This window comes from Salvelinus namaycush, chromosome 42 (genome assembly GCF_016432855.1).
Source record: "Salvelinus namaycush isolate Seneca chromosome 42, SaNama_1.0, whole genome shotgun sequence".
In the NCBI taxonomy this organism is placed as follows: domain Eukaryota; kingdom Metazoa; phylum Chordata; class Actinopteri; order Salmoniformes; family Salmonidae; genus Salvelinus; species Salvelinus namaycush.
This window is the reverse complement of record NC_052348.1, coordinates 12863870-12877376: the sequence shown is the minus strand read 5'-3', so window position 1 is coordinate 12877376 and position 13507 is coordinate 12863870. Positions and strand designations below refer to the sequence as shown.

Here is a 13507-nt window from a genome sequence, read left to right as displayed (position 1 = left end):
TCTAGACTTGTTTCGGGACTATATATTGTGGAAGGATGAAATAGTATGAATAAATAAATCAAAATAACGTGTTTAATGAAAATATGTCAATCATTATTTGAGTATGTTGGTAACCGGTAACCCGTTGTATAAAAGTGATAATGGCCTCGAAGCCGGTGTTTGGAGGATATATTGGCACGGTTTTCCGGCCCGAGTCAAACCCGTGCCAATATATCCTCCAAACACCGGCTTTTCAGGCATCATCACTTAATTAACTACATTGGTTCCCGTGTTAAATAGCCCCATTGAAAGCAGTGAAGGCATAGTTCTGCCATTGTTCATGATTGATGTGCTAGTTGAAATATATATCATTCTACTAAAGTAATCAGACCTATTCTTACTATATTGAACTGCTTCAGCTTCTATTCAGCTTGAAATCTTCATGTAACACCTTCCACTACTATAAAAAATAAACTTTTGGACAGCTGAAGCAAGCACACACATTTTCTTCAGGAAATGTACCTATTTTAGTTTAGTCATTTATCTTTGCTTAGAAGAGTTCACTGCAAGCTGACTACTGGCTAGCTTCCGAAATCAGCTTATTAAAGTATCTACAAAACAAGTTTTATAGCGGCATAATCCAAAGGCTACTACGTTTAGCATTTTACTGTTCACGGTTCACAAATTATTATTTTGATTCGCATGATTCGATTCACCGCGATTGAACCGAATCCCTACCACTACAATTGTGAAGCAAATCATGCAATTTGTCAAAAATAATAGTTAAAAATAATTTATATATATATATATATATTTTTTTTTTAATGTATGTGAAGTGGGGCATCCGTAATACAGTAAATCAAATGTGTATGTCCTTAAAGTGTAATATAAAGGGATTCAAAATATTAGAACATTTGCTTAGAGACCAGCTATAATTCCATATAATAAGCAAAAGCTTGGAGAATATCTGTAAACGATAGTTTCCAAACAATTTGAAAAGCTGAAGAGGATTTAATATCCGAGGACAGTTCAGGATGTGCAAGGTGAAATGAACTAGTACTGACAAACAACCTTGAAAAATGCAAGGTGAAATAACTGATTGAAATGCATAAAAAAAATCTGCTGTTGTTGTGTTCAACCTGGGAAGGTCTTCCACAACAGTTCATTGTTGTAGAAAACCTTGCTAGAGAAACAACACCTTCTGGGATCGATGGATGGCGGCACATTGTTTGTCACAAGGTTTATACAAAAGGTCCAGTGTTCTTAACAACGTTCCAATGTTCCGAAACTTGTCACGACGACAAAACGTAGCTGACATAATATCTTGATAAACTCACTATTACATTTACCAAACTGAAAAAAATAACTGAATGTAGCTCGCTACTGTATATCCAAAAACTCACCATAAGGCTTATAGACAACAAATGCCATCTCAGGAAGAAATTGTGTAGGGTCAGGGTGGATTAGCCTACCTGCTTGGCTGCTGGGTTTGGCCCTTCCCTTAGGGGTGGAGGGCAGCAGCAGGTCCATGGTGCTCTGGGGCCCTGTGGGGGTCCCTGCCTTCTGGTTCCTGTCCAGCAGGGGCTTGATGTCCTCCTGGATGGCCCCTCCTCCTGCTGGGGCCTCCATCTTATCAGCAAGGAGGTTCCCTGCCGCCCGGGCTGCCACCTCCTTGAGGAGCGCAGCCGAGGAAGTCATAGAGACCAGGGAGAGGAAGGAGGAGCCGGGGGAGGGTTGGTGTTGGTGGTCTGATGATGAGGAGGTGGTCTGGGAGCGCTCGCTCACCTTCTTGGACAGGGCGGCTAGCGTGGAGCTGGCCGACTGAGGGCTGAAGGGGGAGGTGAAGGCATCGAAGCGTACCGAGTCGTCCGTTCCTCCCCGGCTCCCTCCTCCTCCTCCCAGGGTGGGTACGGTAGAGCAGGAGGATGATGAAGAGGAAGTAGACGAGGCCACTACGGTGGCGTTCTTGTCCTGTAAAACCGCGTTGGCTGCCGCTTTCAGTTTCTGGATGGCCGAGTCCGGTGATAGGCTGGACCCACCGCTGGAGGAGGAACAACCTGCCGGGGGCCACTTCCCGTCACCGGCCACTCCCACCCACACAAAGCCAGCGCCATTGCTCGGGGCGACCACCGAGGCGAATGGGTCGCAGGGCTCCTGCTTGATGGTGGTGGTCGACATGGCAACAGAGGCGGGCGAGGCCGAAGCGGAGCCTCCACTGTTGTTGTTGTTGTTATTGGCTGCCAGTTTTCGGGCAAGGGCACTTAGCTGCTGAGCATGATGGGAGGAGGGGGAGAGGGTCAGGGCTGGAGCTAAGCCTATAGGGGGCGACTCTCCTCCCCCTCCTCTCACTCTCCCCAGAAGATCCCCATCCAGCTTCAACGACCCAGCCTCTAGGAGGCGCCGCAGGTTACTACTCAGGGGTTTCCCCAGGGCCTCGGAGGCAGCCTCTCCATAGAGCGAGGATACCACGGAGGAAAGGGTATCCTGGGCAGAGAACACCCCTCCGTCCACCCCCAGGCTCAGGAGCTCAAGGGAGGCCCGGTGGTGGTGGCTGTGGACAGGCGTAGGGCAGCCCCCCAGGGAGCTCTCGGTCGAGGTGTCGGGGTGTTCCGGAGGTCGGTCTGGGGAGGGGGTGGGGGAGGAGCCCCCGTGGAGGAACAGCTCATGGTCGTCATGGATGTCGCCGCTGTACGACGACTCGGAGCGCGTGTCGGAAGCGTTCCCGTACCAGCCACCGCCGCCAACGCCGCCGTCGTCCTCCACGGGAAAGCAGACCCCGTCGGGCCCACCCTCCTCGACGCTGTCCACATCTACAGGAGAGAAGAAGAGACGTATGGTGAGAGGAAAAGAGAGGAGGAAGGGATGATCATGATCAGACCTGAGGACAAACCAGGGTCATGTTCATTGGATCATAAACGGAGGGAAACGGGGAGGTGCTACATGAACTTATCCAATATGAAAACACTTGTTTTAGCTTTTTCTGTTGCGCAATGTTTTACTACAGTGTTCCCTAATGAACATTACCCAGGAAAGGACTGGATTTTGTCATTAAAGAAACTCCAGGATCTTAAGCACAAGAAATTTGTAACATATAGTAGGATTACATATTTTTTTACAAAATTGCGGGATGTAGCATATACCAAATTATGACGTAGTACACAATTTGATGACGGAGTACACAAAAAAAACGGGGAACACTTTAGGCTCGAGAACTAATTCCAAAACTACTGGCAAAAATGATACAAAAGTTTGAGAGCGCATCCTTAAATGACAATCTAGGAGGCATTGACTTGAACAGCCTTGATTTGAGGGTTGACATTGTAAATCAACAAGTCGGCAGTCACCTGTCCCGTGGATTACAAAGTGAGCCAGACTACTACACTATACACTCATTCTGACGCCTCCTTATCACAAGTGCGCACTCTCAATTCTATTTACCAGCTAAGTACAAAGGGAACAGCCTATTCAAAATACCAAATAGACTTCGGTCCTCTCAGCAAGGGGTAACTCACTGCCTTGGCAATGACTGAAGAAAATCCTAATAACACCGAAAATCCAAGGAGCTTTAATGCAACAAAATCCACCAGCTTTCCCCAAGCCTTTCTCTCAGCACTGAGAATCACCAGCAACGGTGGATAAAATAACTTGAATGATTTTTCAATCCTTTATTTTCAACATATATTTTTTTCCCAGGGTCAATTCTTTTTTCCTCCCAAGGAGTTTAGTAACGGGGTTACCATGACAACAGGACCTTCCGGGAGGCTAGACAGCAAAGATTAGGGTAATGGAGGTTACAGAGCCTGTTTAATATTCATGAGGATGCAGATACCACCAGGGAGCCAATAAGGATAGGGTTAAGGTCACCCAGGGTCATTAATATACACTTGGTGTATCAATATTCATAAGCAAAACATTACAGCTTGCCAGACAAGGGCGAACAAAAGAAAGTGAGTATTCCTGAAACATATAAACCCCTTTCCATAAGAATATGTCAGAAAGCAACAAGCCTGGGCTAAGAAAATGTCAAAACTTTACTGTACTGGGAGGAGGGGGGGACAGTAGAGGCTTCAACAACAAATAAACCCATTGAGCATCAACTGAAGAAAACAGAGAGCGAGAATAACAAAAAAAAGGTCAAGGGAAGCCATGACACTGAGACACAATCGCTCCTCTCCACACACACACACGCACGCACGTCATTTGAGCTCTCTTCTCTCTCCCTCTTGCTCACACACATCAAGGCTAGTCTTCACCTTGGCGACCCCGTCTAAGAACACTGGTGGGTTGCTCCTCTGTTTACAGGCAGAGGGGAAAGCGGTTGCCTCGGCAACCCCACCCGCAGGGGTCATTAGAGTCAGCTCACATCTGGTCTGGTCGTCACCGACTATGGGCCAGAGGTGACCGCAACCGTGGCCCGACCGCTCTGACCAAGCGTACATGCACAGCTACAAACCTACCCACCACACAGGGATGCTAGTACACACTCCATCTCACACACACAGGAGTCAGGACACACACACACCGTGGCAGAGGCCAGGGCAGGGAAAAGAAGACACTGAACACTTACAGGAGTCAGGACACTACACCTTACAACCAGAGACCTGACCTCTCTTTTTCTACACAGTTTATGATGTGTGTGTGTACCCTTTGCGTGTGTTTCTATGCACCGTGTGTGTGTGTGTCTTCCTTCACATTTCCTAAGACGACATTAAGTGAGAGAGAGACAGAGAGAGAGAGACAGAGAGAGAGTGACAGAGAGAGAGTGTGACAGAGAGAGAGTGACAGAGAAAGAGAGTGTGACAGAGAGAGCGAGAGAGACAGAGACAGAGAGAGAGACAGAGAGAGAGACAGAGAGAGAGACAGAGAGAGAGAGACAGAGAGAGAGACAGAGAGAGAGAGAGAGAGAGAGTGTCAGCAGGTCTAAGACCTACTGTTTTCCATGGCCGCCGTTCACTCCCACTGAAAGCTTTTAGTCACCTGAGCCGGGCCAGAGGGGAGAAGTATGCGAGGCATGACCTGCGTCCATGTGACATGCTACAGAAAGAAAGCAGCCAGGTCCTAATGGCTGTAATGTCGTTAGTGGGAAATGGCTAGATTGCTGACCTGAGGTCTCAGGAGTACACAGTGGAGGGTTGAGGAGGGGGGGTGAATTTGAACTATCCTCCCTTTGCCTCTATCGACCTCTCCTTCTCCCTCTCTCCCTTCATCTCTCTTGCCCTTTGCTGCCCTCCCCCTCTCTTTCCCTAACTCTCCCCCTGCCTTTCTCTCTCTCCTTCCTGGGTTTAGTGTTGAGGTCTCGAGACTCCTCCACGCAACACTACACCTCAAGCCGCTAGGCTAGCCGTAACGCTACAATGCTGCCTCTGTCGCACCCCGCCGCCACGGTTGTGTGTGACACAGACAGGACCACCGTGGTTGTGTGTGTGTGTGTGTGTGTGTGTGTGTGTGTGTGTGTGTGTGTGTGTGTGTGTGTGACACAGGCAGGGCCACCCCGTGGGCGGGCTGACATTTCACAAGGTCATATCTCTGGCCCAGGCTCCGAGGGGAGGGGGGGCTTTGTCTGGGGCTCAGCGTGCACACACACAATACTGTACACACACACTGTACTAGTCCACTACTACACATTACTGTACAGCCGAGGATATGATTAAAAACAACCTAAACCCCTCTTTCCCCTCCCACAGCCCAGTCTCTACAGTACAGTGGTGGTGGTGATACAGTCTCTACAGTGTGATGGTGGTGATACAGTCTCTACAGTACAGTGGTGGTGGTGATACAGTCTCTACAGTACAGTGGTGGTGATACAGTCTCTACAGTACAGTGGTGGTGATACAGTCTCTACAGTACAGTGGTGGTGATACAGTCTCTACAGTACAGTGGTGGTGATACAGTCTCTACAGTACAGTGGTGGTGATACAGTCTCTACAGTACAGTGGTGGTGATACAGTCTCTACAGTACAGTGGTGGTGATACAGTCTCTACAGTACAGTGTGGTGGTGGTGATACAGTCTCTACAGTACAGTACAGTGGTGGTGGTGATACAGTCTCTACAGTACAGTGGTGGTGGTGATACAGTCTCTACAGTACAGTGGTGGTGGTGATACAGTCTCTACAGTACAGTGGTGGTGGTGATACAGTCTCTACAGTACAGTGGTGGTGGTGATACAGTCTCTACAGTACAGTGGTGGTGGTGATACAGTCTCTACAGTACAGTGGTGGTGGTGGTGATACAGTCTCTACAGTACAGTGGTGGTGATACAGTCTCTACAGTACAGTGGTGGTGGTGATACAGTCTCTACAGTACAGTGGTGGTGGTGATACAGTCTCTACAGTACAGTGGTAGTGGTGATACAGTCTCTACAGTACAGTGGTAGTGGTGATACAGTCTCTACAGTACAGGTGGTGGTGATACAGTCTCTACAGTACAGTGGTGGTGGTGATACAGTCTCTACAGTACAGTGGTGGTGGTGATACAGTCTCTACAGTACAGTGGTGGTGGTGATACAGTCTCTACAGTACAGTGGTGGTGGTGATACAGTCTCTACAGTACAGTGGTGGTGGTGATACAGTCTCTACAGTACAGTGGTGGTGGTGATACAGTCTCTACAGTACAGTGGTGGTGGTGGTGATACAGTCTCTACAGTACAGTGGTGGTGGTGGTGATACAGTCTCTACAGTACAGTGGTGGTGGTGGTGATACAGTCTCTACAGTACAGTGGTGGTGGTGGTGATACAGTCTCTACAGTACAGTGGTGGTGGTGGTGATACAGTCTCTACAGTACAGTGGTGGTGGTGGTGATACAGTCTCTACAGTACAGTGGTGGTGGTGGTGATACAGTCTCTACAGTACAGTGGTGGTGGTGGTGATACAGTCTCTACAGTACAGTGGCGGTGGTGGTGATACAGTCTCTACAGTACAGTGGCGGTGGTGGTGATACAGTCTCTACAGTACAGTGGTGGTGGGTATACAGTCTCTACAGTACAGTGGTGGTGGTGATACAGTCTCTACAGTACAGAGGTGATACAGTCTCTACAGTACAGTGGTGGTGGTGATACAGTCTCTACAGTACAGTGGTGGTGGTGGAGGGGTGATACAGTCTCTACAGTACAGTGGTGGTGGTGATACAGTCTCTACAGTACAGTGGTGGTGGTGGTGGTGATACAGTCTCTACAGTACAGTGGTGGTGGTGGTGGAGGGGTGATACAGTCTCTACAGTACAGTGGTGGTGATACAGTCTCTACAGTACAGTGGTGGTGGTGATACAGTCTCTACAGTACAGTGGTGATACAGTCTCTACAGTACAGTGGTGATACAGTCTCTACAGTACAGTGGTGGTGGTGATACAGTCTCTACAGTACAGTGGTGGTGGTGATACAGTCTCTACAGTACAGTGGTGGTGGTGGTGGTGGAGGAGGGGTGATACAGTCTCTACAGTACAGTGGTGGTGATACAGTCTCTACAGTACAGTGGTGGTGGTGGTGGTGAAACAGTCTCTACAGTACAGTGGTGGTGGTGATACAGTCTCTACAGTACAGTGGTGGTGGTGGTGGTGATACAGTCTCTACAGTACAGTGGTGGTGATACAGTCTCTACAGTACAGTGGTGGTGGTGATACAGTCTCTACAGTACAGTGGTGGTGGTGATACAGTCTCTACAGTACAGTGGTGGTGGTGATACAGTCTCTACAGTACAGTGGTGGTGGTGATACAGTCTCTACAGTACAGTGGTGGTGGTGGTGGTGATACAGTCTCTACAGTACAGTGGTGGTGGTGGTACAGTCTCTACAGTACAGTGGTGGTGGTGATACAGTCTCTACAGTACAGTGGTGGTGGTGATACAGTCTCTACAGTACAGTGGTGGTGGTGATACAGTCTCTACAGTACAGTGGTGGTGGTGATACAGTCTCTACAGTACAGTGGTGGTGGTGATACAGTCTCTACAGTACAGTGGTGGTGGTGGTGGTGATACAGTCTCTACAGTACAGTGGTGGTGATACAGTCTCTACAGTACAGTGGTGGTGGAGGGGTGATACAGTCTCTACAGTACAGTGGTGGTGATACAGTCTCTACAGTACAGTGGTGGTGATACAGTCTCTACAGTACAGTGGTGGTGATGATACAGTCTCTACAGTACAGTGGTGGTGATACAGTCTCTACAGTACAGTGGTGGTGGTGATACAGTCTCTACAGTACAGTGGTGGTGGTGGTGGTGATACAGTCTCTACAGTACAGTGGTGGTGGTGATACAGTCTCTACAGTACAGTGGTGGTGGTGGTGGTGGTGATACAGTCTCTACAGTACAGTGGTGGTGGTGATACAGTCTCTACAGTACAGTGGTGGTGGTGGTGGTGATACAGTCTCTACAGTACAGTGGTGGTGGTGATACAGTCTCTCCAGTACAGTGGTGGTGGTGATACAGTCTCTACAGTACAGCGGTGGTGGTGATACAGTCTCTACAGTACAGTGGTGGTGATACAGTCTCTACAGTACAGTGGTGGTGGTGGCGATACAGTCTCTACAGTACAGTGGTGGTGGTGGTTGGGGGGACACAGTCTACAGTACAGCAGTAGTGAGGGGGACAGTCTCTACAGTCTTTACAGGTGGTAGGGGGGGCAGTTTCCAGTACAGTGGTAATGGGGGGGCGTACCCAATTTTCATACCTGAGTAAAAGTTAACTTAACAGAAAATGACTCTAGTAAAAGTCACCCAGTAAAATTCTAAAAGTATTTGCTTTAAAATATAAAGTATCAAAAGTAAACATTACTAAAATATATTTAAATATCCAAAGTAAAAATATAAATCACTTAAAATTCCTTATCTTAAGCAAACCAGGCGGCACCATTTTCTTGTTTTTTAATTTTATTTACGGAGAGCCAGAGGCACACCAACATTTGACATAATTTACAAAACGAAGCATGTGTGTTTAGTGAGTCTGCCAGATCAGAGGCAGTAGGGATGACCAGGAATGTTCTGTTGATAAGTGTGCGAATTGGAGCAATTTCCTGTTGTGCTAAGCATTCAAAATGTAACGAGTACTTTTGGGTGTCAAGGAAAATGTATGGAGAGTGAAAACAACATTTTCTTTAGGAATGTAGTGAAGCAAAATTCATCAAAAATATAAATAGTAAAGTACAGATACCTAAAAAACTACTTAAAAAGTACTTTAAACCACTGTACAGTACAGGTGGGGGAGGAGGGGCAGTCTACAGTACAGTGGTGGTGGGGGAGGGGGGGCAGTCTCTACAGTACAGTGGTGGTGGGGGGGGGGGACACAGTCCACAGTATAGTGGTGGTGGGGGAGGGGGGGGGGGCAGTCTCTACAGTGAGCCAGGGAGAGAGAAACAGGAAACGCCCCCATCCACAGGGCTTTAGTGGAGCAGGTAGACAGCTTCATGTTCCTTTGGAGTTATCATGGTCCACATGCAAAAACACAGTCGTGAAGAGAGCAGGACAACGCCTGGTTCCCCTCAAGAGGCTGAAAAGATTTGACATGGGCCCTCAGATCCTCAAAATGTTCTACAGCTGCACCAAAGAGAGCATCTTGACTGGTTGCATCACTGCTTGCTATGGCAACTGCTTGGCATCCGACCGCAAGGCGCTGCAGAGGGTAGTGCGTACAGCCCAGTACATCACTGGGGCTAAGCTTCCTGCCAATCCAGGACCTCTATAGCAGGCAGTGTCAAAGGAAGGCTCTAAAAAGTTGTATAAAGCCAAGTTATCGTTACTCATTGTGTGTTTATTCCTCGTGTTATTATCGCTTTTTTTTCTCTCTGCATTGTTGGGAAGGGCCCGTAAGTACACATTTCATTGTTAGTCTACACCTGTTATTTACAAAGCATGTGAAATCAAATTTGATTTGACACACACATACAGCCCAACAACTTGGGGAAGCTAAAGTGTAAAATGCCCCTGACTGAATGAGACTGATGGGGCTGCTATGAGGCAGCGAGGAGAAGCAGAGAGAGACAGAGAAAGAGGCAGAGAGGCAGAGAAAAAGAAGCAGAGAGAGAGAGCGAGAGAGCGAGCGAGAGGGCGGCAGAGAGAGAGAGCGAGCGAGAGGCAGAGAGAGAGCGAGCGGCAGAGAGAGAGCGAGAGAGAGAGCGAGCGAGGCAGAGAGAGAGAGAGAGAGCGCAAGCGAGGCAGAGAGAGAGAGAGAGAGCGCAAGCGAGAGGCAGAGAGAGAGAGAGCGAGCGAGAGGCAGAGAGAGAGAGAGAGCGAGCGAATGAGAGGCAGAGAGCGAGCGAGCGAGAGGCAGAGAGCGAGCGAGCGAGAGGCAGAGAGAGAGCGAGCGAGAGGCAGAGAGAGAGCGAGCGAGAGGCAGAGAGAGAGCGAGCGAGAGGCAGAGAGAGAGCGAGCGAGAGGCAGAGAGAGAGCGAGCGAGAGGCAGAGAGAGAGAGAGAGAGCGAGAGGCAGAGAGAGAGAGCGAGCGAGAGGCAGAGAGAGAGAGCGAGCGAGAGGCAGAGAGAGAGCGAGCGAGAGGCAGAGAGCGAGCGAGCGAGAGGCAGAGAGAGAGAGCGAGCGAGCGAGAGGCAGAGAGAGAGAGCGAGCGAGAGGCAGAGAGAGAGAGCGAGCGAGAGGCAGAGAGAGAGCGAGCGAGAGGCAGAGAGCGAGCGAGCGAGAGGCAGAGAGCGAGCGAGCGAGAGGCAGAGAGAGAGAGCGAGCGAGCGAGAGGCAGAGAGAGAGAGCGAGCGAGCGAGAGGCAGAGAGAGAGAGCGAGCGAGCGAGAGGCAGAGAGAGAGAGCGAGCGAGCGAGAGGCAGAGAGAGAGCGAGAGGCAGAGAGAGAGCGAGCGGCAGAGAGAGAGCGAGCGAGAGGCAGAGAGAGAGCGAGCGAGAGGCAGAGACAGAGAGAGAGAGAGAGAGAGAGAGAGAGAGAGAGAGAGAGAGAGAGAGAGAGAGAGAGAGAGAGAGAGAGAGAGAGCGAGCGAGAGGCAGAGAGAGAGAGAGAGCGAGCGAGAGGCAGAGAGAGAGAGAGCAAGAGGCAGAGAGAGAGAGAGAGAGAGAGAGCGAGAGGCAGAGAGAGCGCAAGCGAGAGGCAGAGAGAGAGAGAGAGCGCAAGCGAGAGGCAGAGAGAGAGAGAGCGCAAGCGAGAGGCAGAGAGAGAGAGAGAGCGAGCGAGGCAGAGAGAGAGCGAGCGAGAGGCAGAGAGAGAGAGAGCGAGCGAGAGGCAGAGAGAGAGAGAGCGAGCGAGAGGCAGAGAGAGAGAGAGCGAGCGAGAGGCAGAGAGAGAGAGAGAGCGAGCGAGAGGCAGAGAGAGAGAGCGAGCGAGCGAGAGGCAGAGAGAGAGAGCGAGCGAGCGAGAGGCAGAGAGAGAGAGCGAGCGAGCGAGAGGCAGAGAGAGAGAGCGAGCGAGCGAGAGGCAGAGAGAGAGAGCGAGCGAGGCAGAGAGAGAGAGAGCGAGCGAGAGGCAGAGAGAGAGAGAGAGCGAGCGGCAGAGAGAGAGAGAGAGAGAGAGAGCGAGCGAGCGGCAGAGAGAGAGAGAGAGAGAGAGCGAGCGAGAGGCAGAGAGAGAGAGAGAGAGAGAGCGAGAGGCAGAGAGAGAGAGCGAGCGAGAGGCAGAGAGAGAGAGCGAGCGAGAGGCAGAGAGAGAGAGCGAGCGAGAGGCAGAGAGAGAGAGCGAGCGAGAGGCAGAGAGAGAGAGCGAGCGAGCGGCAGAGAGAGAGAGCGAGCGAGCGGCAGAGAGAGAGCGAGAGGCAGAGAGAGAGAGCGAGCGAGCGGCAGAGAGAGAGAGCGAGCGAGCGGCAGAGAGAGAGAGCGAGCGAGCGGCAGAGAGAGCGAGCGAGCGGCAGAGAGAGCGAGCGAGCGGCAGAGAGAGCGAGCGAGCGGCAGAGAGAGAGAGAAAGCAAGCAAGAAGCAGAGCGAGAGAGAGCGAGAGGCAGAGAAAGAGAGACAGAGAAAGAGAGAGAGCGAGAGCGAGGCAGCGAGAGAGAGCGAGGCAGCGAGAGGGAGCGAGGCAGCGAGAGGGAGAGAGGTAGCGAGAGGGAGAGAGGTAGCGAGAGGGAGAGAGGTAGCGAGAGGGAGAGAGGTAGCGAGAGGGAGAGAGGTAGCGAGAGGGAGAGAGGCAGCGAGAGGGAGAGAGGCAGCGAGAGGGAGAGAGGCAGCGAGAGAGAGAAAGAGGCAGCGAGAGAGAGAAAGAGGCAGCGAGAGAGAGAAAGAGGCAGCGAGAGAGAGAAAGAGGCAGCGAGAGAGAGAAAGAGGCAGCGAGAGACAGAAAGAGGCAGCGAGAGACAGAAAGAGGCAGCGAGAGAGAGAAAGAGGCAGCGAGAGAGCGAGGCAGCGAGCGAGAGAGCGAGGCAGCGAGCGAGAGAGCGAGGCAGCGAGCGAGAGAGCGAGGCAGCGAGCGAGAGAGCGAGGCAGCGAGCGAGAGAAAGAGTCAGCGAGAGAAAGAGTCAGCGAGAGAAAGAGGCAGCGAGAGAAAGAGGCAGCGAGAGAAAGAGGCACCGAGAGAAAGAGGCAGTGAGAGAAAGAGGCAGTGAGAGAAAGAGGCAGTGAGGGAGAGGCAGCGAGAGAAAGAGGAAGGCAGAGAGAGAAAGAGGAAGGCAGAGAGAGAAAGAGGAAGGCAGAGAGAGAGAAAGGCAGAGTTAGTCAGAAGCAGAGAGCATCTGTCTGTTTGCCGTGCTCAGTGTGAAAGAGAACCATTTAGCGGTGTAATGGCGGGGATGACTTGCATGTTGAGACAAACAGCTGCAGGGTACTCAGCAGTCCGGGTCTGTTAGCACTCACTACACACACACAACCGGGTAATTCAGTGCTGTGTGTGTGTTTGTGCATACAGTGTGTGTGCTCGTACAGTGTGTGTGTGCATTCTTCCCAGGACAGAGGTGTATAGCGACATATCAGGGAGAGAGAGTGAACAGACTGCTGCGACGGTCTGCGCTACTGGGTTAGCTAACAAAACACCGCTTCCTGGTTCAAGTTGAAAGCTGATGATGTAACTGCCAACTAAGAGGAGCATTGCTTCATGTGATTGTGTAGCGGGTATATTTACCAGGAAGTGGTCAAGCTATCTATTTTAGGAGGTTTCGAGGAAGAAGAATACACAAGTCAAAGAGAGGGACAAGAGAGACACTCATGACAGCTGAAGTACATCACAGCTTATTCCTCATCTTATTGTATACAAGACGAGACAACCCCATGTCAACTGTCTCCGTGTTTGAACACGATGGCGGGTTATATTTTGGCTGACGTGGTTGTTCCGGACTGTCTGGGGAGCGGTGTTACTGTGCTGGGCCCATGCAGTCACTGCAGCCAGACAGACAGTGGAGTCAACCAGATTTCAGCCAGCCTCATCAGACACAATGATCCATGTGCCGGAGGGGGACGCTGGGGGAGGAGGGGTAAGGGGGGGGTTTGTTCCGTAGGTCACCAGACCACATGACTTGCATGAGGTTTCGCCTAGCTACCAACAGACACACTGCAACTATTCTGTGACTTAGCCAGGCATACAAGATGGCCCCACTGACCTCCAGGCCCGGGCTAGGGTGGAAGGAAGGCCATTAGCCGATTAAGTCTGGAGTAGAAGCATCAATA

At 50.7% G+C, this 13507-nt stretch overlaps 1 protein-coding gene across 1 annotated transcript in view; it reads right to left on the bottom strand.

The window, feature by feature from the left end:
- The window catches only part of znf827 (zinc finger protein 827), a 100106-nt gene that overhangs the window by 68826 nt on the left and 17773 nt on the right, over window positions 1-13507 (bottom strand). The window contains exon 2 of the mRNA XM_038982018.1: window positions 1452-2789. Within this exon, the coding sequence (XP_038837946.1) occupies window positions 1452-2789 (1338 nt within the window). The remainder of the gene's footprint in view (window positions 1-1451; window positions 2790-13507) is intronic.